Source organism: Harpia harpyja, chromosome 6, assembly GCF_026419915.1.
Source record: "Harpia harpyja isolate bHarHar1 chromosome 6, bHarHar1 primary haplotype, whole genome shotgun sequence".
Lineage (NCBI taxonomy): Eukaryota > Metazoa > Chordata > Aves > Accipitriformes > Accipitridae > Harpia > Harpia harpyja.
The window spans coordinates 26,786,780-26,798,844 of NC_068945.1; the positions used below are offsets into that span (position 1 = coordinate 26,786,780).

Consider the following 12,065-nt stretch of genomic DNA (forward strand, 5'->3'; position numbering starts at 1 on the left):
TGTGCTGAGTTATAAGCAGTGTTGGATGCAATCCAGTAAAGGATTTCTCAAACTCCTCCCCTCCTGCAGTGTTAAAGGCCTTTCCATAACACATCTTAACTGTCCCACATCCTTCACAGCTTAGGTGCTAAACAGTAACCCCCCAGCAGTTATCCCGCTACACACCCTTGAACCCTCTGAGTGCAGCTGCCTCAGATGCTTCCCATCTCCTGAACATGTTGGACAGTTTTGCCCAAACTGCCTTTCTCTAAAGCGAAGCTGGTTATTTTCTATGGGACATTGCAGTTAGGTCAGTAACAGAATATCCCTTCAGACCTGTCTAATACAGAGTGGAAACATTTCACTGCTTGCCTGAAGAGAGGCCGTGGAAGCCAGGAAGCAGTAGATTTGGCAATCTTAACCCTAATTCACCTCATTTTAAACATAAGGAAGATGTTTAGAACAGTGTCCCCTCATTAGCTTGGTCCCATCCCAGATTCTGGGTTGTTTGCTTTCAAGCAAAGAGGCACTCCTCAGAAGCACCAGGAACACCAAGCCTGGCCTTCTTCATTTTATATGGAGGACCTCAGACACTTCCTGAACTTTGTCCTGGCTATTCACTCAAGGAGTAAGGTGTTAAAACTTTATTTAAGGCCTTTCTAGAACCTCCCTCTGTCCCTCAGTTTATGCATTTGTATTAAATACACTATTCAAACCAAAAGCGTAAGCAACAAACAAACCAAAAACCCACAAACAACCCTCCTTTCTAGCTCCTGAATAACTTAACACTTCCACTGCCACAATCTCACCAGTTACCAAGACAGTTAGCACATACACTAGAGGGTTTATTTTCATGGTCAGTTACAAGGAGGAAAACAAATTAAAAAACGAAAACCCTTTTCAGGAACACTACTTACAGAGTTAAACTCTTGAGACAGGGAGTCTTTGTTCCAAGACCGACAAAGTAGGGCACTGGAGAGACTGTGGCTGGTGCTATCATGGTTCAAATAAAAACAAACAAGTGGCCAAACCGTTCTCCTCCAGAAGGTCACTTTTTATTTGTTTTACGACAAGAGCATCTCAGTCTGTTAATACTAAACCAAGAGATTTTTGTGGATATCCTAATCCATACTGAACCACTCAGCTGCTAATCAAGTTCTGGCAATATCCCCAAATTCATGCTTCATCCACATGACAGAGAAGAGGAAGATCGGTGAAGGAGCCTCAGACCACACAGACAAGAGGACAGAGGCTTCCCCCTCTGAACTCTCTGCCGAGATCCCCGCTGCTCGCTGCAGAGAGACCACCGACAGGAACAGCAGTACCTCTGTGCAGCCAGCTCCAACAGGAAGCCCGGCGACCTGCTGTCCTGCCTCCCCATGGGAGCTCACGCACACCCTTCACATCTTAGGATGAAGGACTTCCTTGCTGAACTCCCCACATCAGGAGGGACTGGGCAAAGAAAACAAACGGGGAAAAAAAAAGCAACAGGGGAGGTTTCCTGTTCTCACAGACTGCCACCACTGCTGTTCAGTTCAACCAGACCAGCTTGCGGTCCAGGGGAGGGAAAAGCACACAGCTGCCTGCTGCCTACGATGCCCCAACAGATAACTCCAAAGCAGCAAGTGAGTAAAGACCCAGGGGAAAAGGCTGACAATTGGAGAGGATTTAACAGCATTTCACCTTAAGCTTGAACTCAAACCGAGGGGATAGTGATAAAGCTGTTCCTAGCAGTTGCCATGGGCACCCACACTACCTTGGGCTGCAGTCTCATCTACATATAAGGAGAACAACAGGTCAGGCCTGGTGAGTGCTCAGATGGAAAACCAGCCACCGAAATTAAGCTGTTGAAGGAAGTGTCGCTTGTGATAGGTAATGATGTTTCCACCACATTAGTAACGAGCCAATGGCCCGGTTTGATTTAAGAATTGTGCTCACGGAACTACAAGCTTTTAAAAGAGGCTTCAAACCAACATCCTAACCCGTTGTGATAGCTGAGGATCGCTTTCCATAACAGAAGAGGTGTAATAGCTCTAACATCCTGACCCAGTTCTGGTACGTGCAATTACCTCCTGCTTCTATAAACTCTCTCTCCTCCTCTCTTCCCTTCAGTGGCAGCTAAACAAGGTGTTCTTGCTCATTTTGCTTCCTGTTGGGGAACAAAATTACTCTGTGCAGCAACCAAATTCTGCCACGGAAGTGCCAGTATTCAGCAGTCAAACAATTTCAGGTATCATGTCTAATACGTTTGGACGTGAAAAGCACTAGAGCAATATGACAGGCCTTGGCTATATATAAAATGAGCTGGCACAGTTAGCATGGAATAGCTTTCTGGAAGCAGAGTATCTATTCTTGATGACTTTGTCTATATGTAAGAGTTGTATCAGTATAGCTGTACCAGTCATTTTCCATGTTGACACCAACTTATAGTACCTCAGAGCTGTTTGTCACAGCTTGGGAAATGAAGCAAGGAAGTCTTGGTTCACTGCATTTTAGGCAGGCACTTTTGTTACAAAAAAAGAAACACCATTTTGTTGGCAGGCCCAACAGAGGGATAAAGAACTGAATAGTCCCCAGAGAATAAGCTCTCCTCACTAAAAGACTAGAACCAAGTCTTTGGTTAACAATGTTACACTAACACTTCCCCTATTTTCCCTTTACTGAGGGCTTCGTCACTGCCATCAGCCTAGCTCTGGGGAAAAGGAGGGGCATCCTGCCATTCCTGTATGTGCATTGAACATGCACAGAGCAAACCTTGAATTCTTGAAAACAGTCCCAGAGAACTCTCCAGCTCTTTACATGGCTGTAATGTAGACCCAGAAGTGCAACACTTCAGCAACAGAAAGTCTTCCCTTTTTAGGCAAACATACGCCGTAACGATTTAGCACACGTGCTCCTCGGGCCCTATCACCACAAAAAGTCCAGTAAGCCAGCGCTCTGGCAGGGCAGGTGAGGAACGAGGGGGCTGCGCAACAACCCAAAGCTCTGGGTCATCACAAAGCAATCACACAACACCAGAATTAAGAGGAACACAGCCTTGATATGAACCCATTTCACTTGCCTCAGCGCTGCTGCCCATGCATGACGATGACAGAATGCTTAAATATTTGGGAAAGGATACAAAATAAACTCCGTACTGTAGACCTAAGCATTCCCAAACGGCCAAAGCAAGGACTCAAACCAATCACACACTTCCACTGGAAGGAAGAAAAACTACAATAATCTGGAACATCTGGGTATGATTTAACCACTAGAGGGTGTAAAAACAGCATAGTGAAAGGTTTGCAGCCAGCAATTAACGGCATTTAGAGCCTGAAGGATCGAAAAGGACATACAAACAAGTGAAGGAGTAGGATGCTATGCAAGTTGAAAGAAAGGGCAAGTTGTATCCACAGAATTTCTAGCAGGACTACTGTGGTCACACGATGAAAAGCCCTAAAAATAAAGCTCTGCTTTGCTACTTCTGCTAAGAAAAACATTGTGGTAAAAAGCACAGTACAAGTATTTACAATCAAGAACTGCAATGGGAAAGTGAAAGATACAGAGACTTATGCTCACCAGCTCAAATCCAGTTCCTAATCTGAGGAAATCTGACACAATTGCTCCTGCATCTCTAAATTACTTTGTTACAGGGTCAGGATCACTACACATACTCCCACACCACTTCCTTCCTCCTTCCCCAGCACAGAAAGGCAGGTGATGGATCAGCCATTGCTGTCTCTCCCACACCAGCCCCAGTCTGTGGCAACAGAAGACTTCTTTCTCTGCTGCTGTCATGTTAGAGGCTCCCAATCAGATTAGCTAAAAGCCTTGAAACCTCATTAGTGAAAACCAGACCTGAATTTAAGCTGCTTCAGGACCAAAAGTAAGACAGGACAAACACCACAGATCAAGATGTTACCAAGACCAGGAAAAAAAAACCAACAGCCAAAAAAGATTTTTACAAGTATTTACTAAAATGAAAACACCAGAGTTAATTGAAGCTGTTTGTCCACTAAGAAATTTCCATAAAGCTATCTGCCATCTGAAACACATATGCACGCTTGCTAATATACATTACTTTCTCTGCTCACCCATACAGAGCCCTCCAGGGCTACACAGGCTGTAATTCTCATTTCACGCCCCGGCTGCTGTACAGCTTCCCGTGCCCATCTCCGCTGATCTGGTGACCTGCCAGCAACAGCAGTTCTGGACTTTCAAATCAGAAGAGTTGTTAAGGGATGAGAAAGAGGAAACTTGTGGAGCAGGACATACTAGGAGCCACCAAAATGAAATACCCGAAGACACCCGGAAACACCCCTAAATGGGTAAGTACAGTGAAGCGCAAAACAGGGGGCAGAGGGTGCCACCAGAATGGAAAAGCTGAAAGCAGTTATGAACCGCTTTAAGGATCTGGGACTGGCTCTGCCTCTCAAGCTAGCAGAGATACTGGATACTCAGCCTGGATAGAGTAGGAACACAATTCTCACAGCATCCCAGCGTGTAATATTTATTTGTGCTAGTTAACAGTTTAATATATCCCAGTAGACATTCTGAATAATTTCCTCCTATATGGAAATTCATACACACGTTACAAGCACCAAAGATTCGAGCTCTTCAATTGCTGAGGCTGCACTATGCTGCGCTTCCTTCATAAAAACATCTCCCCTTAAGCTGTTGCTACATATACCCAGGCCTCATCAAGATACGATGAAAATCACTTTCTTTATATAGCGGTACCTGAGAGTATTAAAGAATTTGATTCTGGTTTTGTTATTTGCTCATTACTGAAATGTGCTGCATTATTGATTTTCGGTGCATATTAATTTCCTGCTACACTGGATCATACTCTGCTCTGCAGTAGCACTGCAGAACACTGAAAAAAACTTCATTCTAAGGGAGATTTAATGTGTGACGGTTGTATCTTACAACCCATTAAATTTCATTTGTTCCAAAGCATCTCCTCCTTCCATTGTGCAAATTCATCAACTGGGATTTCTCTGTCTTCTGCTAGGAGGCAAGAGAATGCTTACAGATGCAATGCACTGAACAGTATAATTTTTACTGCTGTAGGAGGAGAATATCCTGAGTAAGAGGAAGGGGCAGGGGCCTGGCAGGACTCGAAAGGAAGGCAAGACAACTTCACAGATACTAGAAACAACCCAACAGGACACATCATTCCCTACTCAAAGAGCAAAGCAGACTCTCAGAAAAACTCAGTGTTGTTTTGCTCCCCAGATGCTAGAATTACAGCAATAAGTATAAAACAGGGCCAAGCATGCACTGGCACCGAACATCTACATTCATTAACACTGAGGAGATATAGTCGGAGCTTAGGACAGGGATTTTAAGTTACGATGTTTTTAAGAATAAAGAATTTCCTGAGCCGTTGGTAATGTGGATCATGTTTAACCCCTTACCAGGCACATTGCCACATACAGCTGGAGGCCATAAAAAACATACAATTTACCACATGTATCTCCACAAGCATTCCACAATAGAACAAAACAATTTCCACTCCATAACATGACAGCCAGGAAGCTGTCGGACAAAACATCCATAAGCGTACAGGGACACGTGCACACACATTTACTGCAATCAGGCTCTTACTTGATTGTCTCTTGCTGGGTATCCATGATAACCTGAAGTCAGAGGCTCGTTCTGCAAGACAAGAAAACAAAGAATGAGTGTAGTGGTTGCAAGGAGTAAAACCCAAGGAATTATATGTCTGTCTTAACTCAGCCAAAAACAAGAACCTGCATGAAATGGGGGAAGAATGAGCTAAGATTAAAGTATTCTGCTAACTTCCTATTTTCCCTGTAAGCCACTATGCTTAAAATTCATTTTCAACTGCATATGCCAAATTGTGCAGAAGGAGAAGAAAAAAAAAAAATCAAAGCCATAAAATAAGTGTAAACTAACCCTACCTTACCCTCTGTAATTTCAGTTGTGTGTAATTCTTGTAATTTTCCGAAGAATTTTTATATGCAAACTTCATTTACCATCATGAAAACTGAACAAGAGAACATAAAATTACAGAAGCTACTGCCCACCTTGCCCACTCTTGAAGAAATGTTTCCCTGAACATTAGCCATTAAAGCGTCAATTTTCTCCTTTTCAAAACTATACTAATAGTTTAACATGAACTTAAAAGGCAGTCAGTGTAACTTCAAACACCCCAGCAAGCCTGAGCAATACCTCACACACTCCCGACAGGAAATCAATCCTCTTAGACTTTCTTCCTTCACCCCAGAAGGGGCTCTAAGCCTACATGTTTTGTGTTATTGGCAGCCCCGTCACCCTGCTCTGCAGGAATATATGAACCTCCAACACTTCTGGAATTTCTCCATGAAATTCCCAGACTCGTCTCTATTTTAGCAGTGCAGTGGGGATTAATGTAACATACTTCACGACACTTCTGAAATGTTTTATTTCTTTTTCTTAATTTATTTTCTGTTACTCTCCCTCCAACACCTCCTATTCGAAACGGGGAGAAGGCACACACACGCGCCCCATGCGTGCATCTTTCTCTCTGGGTGGAGGATAAACTAAACTAGACAAAGCCTATATCAATTCCACCCTGGTACCCCCGTGCATTCATGAGCAACTCCCAGCAGAATGCTAGCAGCAGGAAAGGAGGCAGCCACCCTCCACAATCAGTTTTTAAGTCTGTTCCCATCTCTTTTTATGACTTGTGAGGAGAACTCATAAGTCAGCCCTGCACTTTCTCCAGCAGCTCTTGGGGAAGGGTGGGGAAAGAGAGGCCCAAGGGGAAGACCCTGACAAAACACAGCAAAACAATCCCAAATTGTCAAAAGCAAAGATATTCTGGGCATGAAGCTGACAGAGATGTATGATCGCTGTCAGGAAGAGTTTTTGTTGAGATGTTTTGGGTTCTGTGCTGTGATATTTGGGTTAAACAGGCCAGCTCCTACCAGAGAGAGGTCTTCTGCCCTACACAGAGCATTTGGTTGCTGGCACAATTTCACAGTTTACACAAGAACACTTTAACACAACTTCTACTAAAAAGGAAGGTGCTAATATTTCAATACAGGGACTAGCAATCCTATTTTAAGTTTGTATTCGTCCTCCCCCTCTTCCTCTTTACCTTAAACCTGCCCAAGGGATTCTCCATGGAAACTTGCCAGGAAACACCCAGCCTCTCCTAAGGCTCTCACACTAAAGCTACCATAGCAGGCACAGTATGAGAGCTTCAAGGACAACAAAACTTCTGGCAGCCAGTTTTGGGGGATTAACTGTAATTAATTACGTTGACCACCCTGTGAATACATTCTTCTCAAATACTAATAGCCAGCAAGCAGGTAAAGCACAAAACTCCACAAATAATACAGAAACAGAAGGAAAGACACAGAAGTTAGAAGAAGCAAGTGCAAACTGACAGCTACAGCACCACCCAAAGCTTTTGGGTTTTAACTGTGAACTTAATTAAAAACCAAGCAACATCACAATGAAAACACACGGCTAGTACTTTTGTCCCCCAGTATAAGTACACATTATAAGAAAGTACTGGGATTGTTTCTCCTACACTACAGTTTACCAACTGTCCTGGTTTTGGCTGGGATAGAGTTAATTTTCTTTCTAGTAGCTGGTATAGTGTTATGTTTTGGATTTAGTATGAGAACAATGTTGGTAACACACTGATGTTTTCAGTTGTTGCTAAGTAGTGTTTAGACCAAGTCAAGGATTTTTCAGCTTCTCATGCCCAGCCAGCAAGAAGGCTGGAGAGGCACAAGAAGTTGGGAGGGGACACAGCCAGGACAGCTGACCCAGACTGGCCAACGAGGTATTCCATACTATGTGATATCATGTCCAGTATATAAACTGGGGGGAGTTGGCCGGGGTGGGGGGAATCACTGCTCGAAAACTACCTGGGCATCGGTCGGCAAGTGGTGAGCAATTGCATTGTACATCACTTGGTTTGCATGTTGCACTTCTTTTATTATTATCATTTTATTATTATTGTCATAATTTTCTTCCTTTCTGTTCTATTAAACTGTCTTTATCTCAACCCACGAGTTTTACTTTTTTTTTCCTCCAATTCTCTCCCTCATCCTGGGGGGCGGGGGGGGAAGTGAGCAAGTGGCTGCGTGGTGCTTAGTTGCTGGCTAGGGTTAAACTTAGATACAAGTGCCATAAATGTCCACCTTGTATCAGGAAATATGGTCTTCTCTTGAAAGACCATTCCAGGTACGCTTTTAACAGTACTTGTACACACACCTGCAAGGTCAGTACCTCAAACATGCTTATGTGCCAGTCTCTCTCAAGACCTTGGAAACCAGAAAGATTTCCACACAGAGAACAAGAGATAAATGGAGAAGTTGCCCCTACAGATACTAAAGATATGGGCAGTGAACGCAACCAGAAAGTTATAAAGAAGAAAGGAAAAAGAAAACATTATTTTGAGGATGATATTCTTCACATCAGGGACTAACAAAAGGGACTATCACAAGGCTGTGGCAGAAAAGAGACAAAACCGAACTTTGTGGGGTTTTCCTTAAGTCAAAGGACCTGGATGCCCAGAAACCACCTCTAGACACAGAACGGTTTCTTAAGTAGAAGCAAATCATAAGAGTGTGAAAAGGAAGAGAAAGACAATTACAGAGATCCAAGGGCAGTCCACAGTACATAGGAGGTCAGAAAGAAACAAGAAATATTGAGTGGAAGAAAAAAAAAAAAACCAAACCACAGCCAGCAATCTCCACTTTGTTTTTTGGAAGACAAACCCCACAAATCACAGACTAAAAATGTTTGAGGGATATGGTTGCATCAGAAGGTAAAAGAAGAGATGAAAGAAGGTTACATTAGGAAAGTGAAAGTTTGGAGAAAGCAGAGGTTAGAAAGAGGGTAGCAGCTGGAGCATTAAGGTCACAAAAAGGCCAAAGATATCTCTGCTTTCATACAGCAATGCTACCACCAAGTACTGAACTCTTTGGAAAATCCCCGCTGTGCGTATCATTGCTCTAATTGAACTTAACTCTCCAAGAGAAGGCAGGAAGCGCCTAGGGAAACCATCTCCCGCCAATAATCTCCAGTGCTGCCAATTTTACAGGTCACTAATGGTGAATCCAGGGCCTGCTGCATGATTATTCCATATGGAGTTTGCTTTTGTTGAAAACTAAACAGAGCAAGAAGTGAAAGCGTTAAACTCCTGCAACTGGAACAGGACAGTCCAGCGACATCCAGACAGAAAACCCCATTAGTTAGCGGGCGATCTAAGGCAGCAGAGGCTGGCGATACAGCTCAATCTCCTCCTCTGCCTGCACATGCACAAAACTAATCTCACAAAGTGGAAGCAAAAAGAGAGAGAGGGAAGGTTTGTCACAGATAAATACCCTGCCCACAAACACAGACAGAACCTGCCTCCTAGCAACAGCCTGGTGGGAGAGGGAATCCCCAGATAGCTCCATCTCTCTTGCTGCTCCCTCCTGCCAATTACATTTTTCTTTTGATACCAACATGCAACCAGACATTCGTAAAGAAATTGAGTTGGGCAGTGCTAGCCTGCAAAATCAAATCAAACTGACACTGGGATGTTTCATTACTTTGTTTACCACTGAAAGGCATTTCTCAGGTACTTGCGATTTGCTTTGGGGTGGGGAGAAAAAAACTAGAAGCTAATACAACACATCAGCTTTCTGCAACACATACTGTGATTTTATTCAAACCATATTGACGATCTCACGCATGGGCTTCCACACTTCTGTAGGATGTGTGAGCATTGTGGTTGTACCCCAGTAATAGCCTCTGTGCCAGCCAACTGGATTTAACAAGACTAAAGTCCTGAAACTCAGTCAAACCCACTAAGCCTTTAACCCAACCCCCCCTTTACTTCAAATTTTCCCCTTCTTTAATTTCCCAGCCTTACTAATACACGTTCTTTTCCATTGGCATTTGCAATAGTAAGGTCTGCCGCAAACTGCAAGCCACAGGTGCCACCTCAGGTCACAAGGTAAACACAGTACAGCCATTTGCAGATGACTGAAAAGCAAAGGACATACTCCTGCACTAGCAGAACAGCCAGGCTTTGGGGTTGTCAGGTTTTTTGCCACCTCTCAACCTGGTAAATTTTAAAAAGTTGCTGAATTGGACACATCTTGAAAACAGGACGAATTGTCAATAAACCAGGACACCAGTAAGAAGTGATCAGCTCTGCAGGTGCTATTAATTTATGAAAGGCCACAGAGGACTGGAGTAGAGTCAGTCCTCTAGAGGAAGTGTCACAGCTGTTAACACATAATGGAAGGTCTTAAAATCCTCTTACCCTTTTCTTAAAAATAAAACTAAATTTTAGCTTAAAGAGGCAATAATTCTCTTTGACCTAACTTGACCCCAGAACAAATTAATTTCACATTATGGACTCATCATTTTGCCAGACACAACAATTAGTGAGGCCTGATTAGCAATGGTTTCTTGACAGCCGAACTAAACCTAAAGCCTACAGATTAAAACTCTGCCAGTAGGAAATCTTAGTTTAGCGAGTTCATCCATATTTCCCCTGCCAGAGAATCAATTCCTGCTGAATTGAAGCTTCAATCTGAAGCGTCAAGTCCTTTCAGTTGCAAAGATAACCTCAGAAACATGACCAAGCAATCTCTTCCCTGGACCTGCGGCATGGCTGCTTTCCTGACAACGTTGGGAAAAATGGAGTGAAGTTAATGCAATTCTTTCGAGTTTCACAACCGCCTCCTGGGTTCTGAGCAACAGCAGCAAAAACAACACGAGAACAGCTCATCTGCCTCTGCTTCAGTTGCCCCCGAGAGTTACCGGTGGCGCAGCAGCCTGGTGGCTTGGACTGAAGTGGCACGGGAGAGCCCCAGCTCCGGGAAAGCCAGAAACCCCTGGACTACACAGAGCAACGAAATAAAGGCAACAAGAAATTACTTGTTCCTCCCGAAAGCAAAATGGGATTTTGAAGTGGGGAGATAGCACAAGCTACACATTTATCAGACACTTGTGCTAGACAAACAGAAGCCACTTTTCTAGGACACAGAGAGTAAGATGTTTACCCAAAAAAAGGCTGAAAACACTGCCAGCTGAGCTATTGATCTGAAAGTGAAAGTTGCGAAAAAGTAAAGCTCACGAGCCAGGCAGAAATCCCAGCACTGTTCACCACAGCCCAGTTGTTTCACCATCTTTTTTGCTTTACATCTTGCATAGCAGGAAAGACAGAAACCCTGTGCTGGGGGAGGGGGGGCGTGTCTTGAAAAAGGCTTTTTAGTGCTTTACTGTGGCAGAGCACTAGTAAAACTGTAAATGCCTTGACCTTCTTATCAGCTACCAAAAAAATAGGTAATTCTTCATTAGACCCTTACTTACACAAATTATTGCATATAGACAAAAAGGAAATATCCCTTTCTTTGTCCAAGTGTATCTGATGCATTCAGTCTGCTTTCTCAATTGTGCATGCCATCTCCCTACCCCAAACTGTCTGTGGATAACATTAAAGGGAAAAGCAGCATCTAAGGCTGAATTACCGATTATTAATGAAAAACTGAACTAAAGTAGTTTTTAAATGGATCTTAATGTCACCCTTCTCCCTTGATACCCTAATTTGATATATAGCTCTTGCTAATCACTCTGCAGTTCCAATAACTGCATCTATAGCGTGGGACGCTTCCCTTCAGCTGTCTTCACTTTCAATTAAACTTGCTCCCCGGCTTTGGCCAGTTTCCAGACACGCAGACATCATCTAGCAAAGGACTTCCATTTATTTGCTTCCTTGCTAGTGTCCTGACATCAACGACCTGCATGATTTTCTGGACGGAAGTAGCAGGACTTAAATTTTACTCCTTACCCATGCTTTTTTTAAGTGTATTTGGGGACGAAAAGCCCCAGATTTTGATAAAAGCCACCACACCAAGTACGCTGCAGGTCGCTGCCCTTGACAACTGGGAAGACGCACGCCAGCTAACACGGCCCTGGCTTCCCACGCCCGCCCGAATTACCGAGGCCACTTCTTGAGGGACAGAAAAACCAGAAGTGCCGCCGCCAGCGCAGAGCTCCGGCCGCAGGAGGCCCGATGCCGGCGGCTGCCCCCGCAGGAGCAGGGAAGAGCCCACGGGCTCCCCGCTCCGGGACGGAAGCTG

At 43.9% G+C, this 12,065-nt stretch overlaps 1 protein-coding gene across 9 annotated transcripts in view; it reads right to left on the reverse strand.

Moving 5' to 3' along the window:
• RBFOX2 (RNA binding fox-1 homolog 2) overlaps nt 1-12,065 on the reverse strand; it is a 177,624-nt gene that overhangs the window by 134,486 nt on the left and 31,073 nt on the right. For all 9 annotated transcript variants that reach the window (XR_008235506.1, XM_052789264.1, XM_052789261.1 and 6 more), the window contains exon 2: nt 5,569-5,619. Coding sequence is in view for 8 of the 9 variants with exons in the window: in XM_052789264.1 (XP_052645224.1) it covers nt 5,569-5,619 (51 nt within the window). In the remaining variant the exon portion in view is untranslated. The remainder of the gene's footprint in view (nt 1-5,568; nt 5,620-12,065) is intronic.